Source organism: Apteryx rowi, unplaced genomic scaffold, assembly GCF_003343035.1.
Source record: "Apteryx rowi isolate R43461 unplaced genomic scaffold, aptRow1 scaffold_1431, whole genome shotgun sequence".
Classification (NCBI taxonomy): Eukaryota; Metazoa; Chordata; class Aves; order Apterygiformes; family Apterygidae; genus Apteryx; species Apteryx rowi.
This window is the reverse complement of record NW_020447677.1, coordinates 21,815-26,058: the sequence shown is the minus strand read 5'-3', so window position 1 is coordinate 26,058 and position 4,244 is coordinate 21,815. Positions and strand designations below refer to the sequence as shown.

The 4,244-nt window shown below is 66.8% G+C and overlaps 1 protein-coding gene across 1 annotated transcript; it reads left to right on the top strand.

The window, feature by feature from the left end:
• Window positions 1-6: 6 nt before the first annotated feature.
• On the top strand, window positions 7-4,244 carry TRIM62 (tripartite motif containing 62). The gene is made up of 5 exons (XM_026058164.1): window positions 7-535; window positions 1,704-1,799; window positions 2,977-3,233; window positions 3,312-3,427; window positions 3,565-4,244. The coding sequence occupies exons 1-5, from the start codon at window positions 128-130 to the stop codon at window positions 4,113-4,115; spliced, it is 1,428 nt and encodes a 475-aa protein (XP_025913949.1). The 5' UTR covers window positions 7-127; the 3' UTR covers window positions 4,116-4,244.

Sequence of the window (4,244 nt, the reverse complement as noted above, 5' to 3'; positions counted from 1 at the left end):
CAGTCTCGACCCCGGCTCCCTCCGAGGGGCAGAACTGGGGGGCGGCCTCGACGCCGGGTCCCGTGGGGGCCGGCCTCGAGCCCGGGCGCCCCAGTTGCGGCGGCGCGGGCCGCCCCGCGGGCAGGCCATGGCTTGCAGCCTGAAGGACGAGCTGCTCTGCTCCATCTGCCTGAGCATCTACCAGGACCCGGTGAGCTTCGGGTGCGAGCACTACTTCTGCCGGCGGTGCATCACCGAGCACTGGGTGCGCCAGGAGCCCCAGGGCGCCCGCGACTGCCCCGAGTGCCGGCGCACCTTCGCCGAGCCCACCCTGGCGCCCAGCCTCAAGCTGGCCAACATCGTGGAGCGCTACAGCGCCTTCCCGCTCGACGCCATCCTGGGCGCCCAGCGCAGCCCCTTCCCCTGCAAGGACCACGAGAAGGTCAAGCTCTTCTGCCTCACTGACCGCGCCGTCGTCTGCTTTTTCTGCGACGAGCCTGCCATGCACGAGCAGCACCAGGTCACCAACGTGGACGACGCCTTCGAGGAGCTGCAGGTGGGTGAACGGCGGCGGCGGCGCCGGGACGCCCGGGTCCGTCTGGGGTGCTGCCCCCCRTGCGACTCCCGCCTGCGTCCGTGTGTACGTTTGCTGGAGCGTCGTCTCCTTGCGTTCCTCCTTTCCACCCATTTGCGCGTCCTTTTGGGGCTGGAGCGCTGCCCCCCTGGGATGCTGCCATCTATCCGTCTGTCTGTCCGTCCATCTGGAGCTCCAGAGTGCTGCTCCCTTGGGATGCCCCCATCCATCCATGTATTCCCACGGGTGCAGAGCACCATGGGGCCTCCCGGAGGTGCCCGTGGGGCTGGAGCGCTGCCCCCCACCACGACCCCCCCAGTCYGCCTGCCCCATGCTCCCACCCATGGACCCAACACTGCACCCGCTTCCCGTTGCTGCCCCCGGAGCGGCGACCTGCTGCCCCGCGGCTTCCTTCTGGCTCCCCCGGCGCCGTCGTCGCTCGGCGCATCCCGTTATCCGAGTGACACGGCCCCGCGTCTCGGCTCTCCGGGCGGGCGGCCGAGATTCAAATTGACGCTTGACTCGCGTAACCCCGCCGGCGCGGAGGAGCGGGCGAGCGGGGATTTGGCAGGCGCTCCTCCGCGCTGCCGCTTCCCGCTCCGGYGGAGACCTTTCTCCTCCCGGCGCTCCGGCGCGGCGGAGGAGCGGGTTTGGAGGAGATCTCTTTTCCCGTGCATGTGTGCAGCTGGACATTGGCCAGCCACTGACCTTCACGAGCACTGACTCATCCCTTTCCGGTCGATAGCACCGGTTAATCCCTTATTAAAGATTCATGGCGCTGGGATGCAGGGCCGTGGGGCCCCTGGGACCCTGGAGGGCCTCGGTYGTCTCCGGGGTGGGCAGGGGAGAGCGAAGGCTTGCGAGCGGGTGGATTTTCAAATGCCTTCGCTTCTGGGCTACGAAATATCCGCGGTTTGGGTCGCAGAAGCGAGAGGGACGTCCCGGGCTGCCGATTCGGCCGTGGGACGGGATGCAAGGAGCCCACRACCTGCCCGCGCCGCTTCCCCGCTCTTTGCCGTATAACAAGGAGCGTTTCGGGCTCTCGTACGCCCTCCCGGGCTGGGACACGCCGTGGCTCCTCCTGTCTCGGGGTGTTTCCGCTCGCTGCGGGGGTCCGCGCCGGGGTCTGACCGCCGACCTTGCGTTGCAGCGGGAGCTGAAGGAGCAGCTCCAGGGCCTGCAGGAGAGCGAGCGAGGCCACACCGAGGCCCTGCACCTCCTCAAGCGGCAGCTGGCCGAGACCAAGGTAAGCGCGGGGTGTCCGTCCCTCCGTCCCCCCTCCTGGGGGGGGGTTCCCCCCCCCAGGCCCAAAACCCCGCAATTTCGCTCATCTGCCCTATTTTTTCCTTCCCCGTGGCTCCGAGCCCCTCCGGCAGGCTGATGAAGCCATACATCAGGCTGATTCCTGCTCCCTCCGTGTGCTCTCCCAGCTGCGGCAGCCCATCCATCACTCCCTGCGATTTATTTCTTTATGAGCTGCTTTTATTTAGCTCCTCACTCTTCCTGCTTGCTTAGGAGTTATTGGGAAGGGGCCAGTTTTTTTTGCAGCCGGGCTCCCGTCTTTTTCAGCGGCAGCTGCGTTTTCTCTCCCCCTCTGCCGGCGATGGGGGCAGGGAGCAAATCCAGTGGAAACGCTGGTTTGGGGTCTCCAAACCCGGCCGGCTCCCTTGCAGGAGATCTGCCGGTGGGGCGGTTTGGCGCGGGTTCCCCCCGAAACCTCGGCCGCGGAGGAGATGAGGTTGGGAGAGGGTCGGCTTGGGCTCAGCGCCAGGCTGGGCTGTGCTCGAGGGTGTCAGGCCATCAAATATCTGGTCGCAGGTGACGGGAGGTGGTTTATTAAAAGGACCCAGCCAGGATTAAGGAATAAAGTATATATATAAAAGAGTGGTGATGTCTCACCCCCGCCTCGCCAGAGCCGCAAAGGCTGCGTGCGACCTGCCCTTGGCATCCGTGTTTCCCCGTGCTCCCAGCCCAGCTCCCTTCCTGCCCGGCTGTGGTTTAATTCCCGCCGTTTGCAGGGCAAATCCGGCCGCTCCACGCTGCCGCCCGGCCCGTGGCCGTTCCTYGCGCCGCCTTCCCAGCCCTGCTGCTAAAAAGCAGGTTTCGAGCATCCCTGGGAGCCGTGTTTTTGAGGGTTTCTCTGAAACGGGGGGAGCTTGGATGCCCCAGCGTCACAAATCCCCATCCCGGCACTGATCCATGTCCCGCTTGGAGCTACGATCCGGCCAGAGCCGTCCGAACCCGGCTGCGGGGCATCCTGCCGGCCCCGCGTGCTTTTGCAGCGGGTTAGTGGCTCTCCGGGGAGCTTTTCCCGCTGGAATTAAGCTGCAAACCGAGGGGAGCAGAGGGGTCGGGCAGGGCAGGGGGGTCTTTTCCCACCTGAAAGCGCCGGCGGGGACGTGACATCCCGCCGGCGCCTGCAGTCCTCGGCCAAGAGCCTGCGGGTGACCATCGGGGAGGCCTTCGAGCGGCTGCACCGGCTGCTGCGGGAGCGGCAGAAGGCGATGCTGGAGGAGCTGGAGGCGGACACGGCGCGCACGCTCACCGACATCGAGCAGAAGATCCAGCGCTACAGCCAGCAGCTGCGCAAGGTGCAGGAGGGCAGCCAGATCCTGCAGGAGCGCTTGGCCGAGGCCGACAAGCACGTCTTCCTGGCCGGAGTCGCCTCGCTCTCCGAGAGGTGGGTGAGCCCCGGGGGGCCGGGGGCGGCCGCGGCGCCTCCGGGGCACCCGGCTGACGGCGCCTCCTCTTCCCGCAGGCTCAAGGGGAARATCCACGAGACCAACCTCACCTACGAGGATTTTCCCACCTCCAAGTACATGGGCCCGCTGCAGTACACGATATGGAAGTCCCTCTTCCAGGACATCCATCCCGGTAAGGATGCCCCGAAGCCCGGCGATGGGCTCTTCCCTTTTGCGAGATTTCGGGGACCGAGTCCAGAGACGCGGCCCCCCGAAACGCGCACGGACCGAACCGCCGTCCCGCTCTCTCCCCCCCCCCTCTCTCCGCAGTGCCGGCCGCCCTGACGCTGGACCCCGGCACGGCCCACCAGCGCCTCATCCTCTCCGACGACTGCACCATCGTGGCCTACGGCAACCTGCACCCGCAGCCGCTGCAGGACTCGCCCAAGCGCTTCGACGTGGAGGTCTCGGTGCTGGGCGCCGAGGCCTTCGGCGGCGGCGTGCACTACTGGGAGGTGATCGTCTCCGAGAAGACCCAGTGGATGATCGGGCTGGCGCACGAGGCCGTCACCCGCAAGGGCAGCATCCAGATCCAGCCGAGCCGGGGCTTCTACTGCATCGTCATGCACGACGGGAACCAGTACAGCGCCTGCACGGAGCCCTGGACCCGGCTCAACGTCAAGAGCAAGCTGGAGAAAGTGGGCGTCTTCCTGGACTACGACAAGGGTCTCTTGATCTTCTACAACGCCGACGACATGTCCTGGCTCTACACCTTCCGGGAGAAGTTCCCCGGCAAGCTCTGCTCCTACTTCAGCCCCGGGCAGAGCCACGCCAACGGGAAGAACGTCCAGCCGCTGCGGATCAACACCGTCCGCATCTAGCGGCTCGGGACCCGTGCGCCGGAGCGGGGCGGGAAGCGGCCGGCAGCAATATTTACCCGCTTTCTGGGGGGGGCTGCGCGGGATTTTGCTCCGCTCTGGGCCCTGTCCTGCCCTCCTTACCCCCCCCCC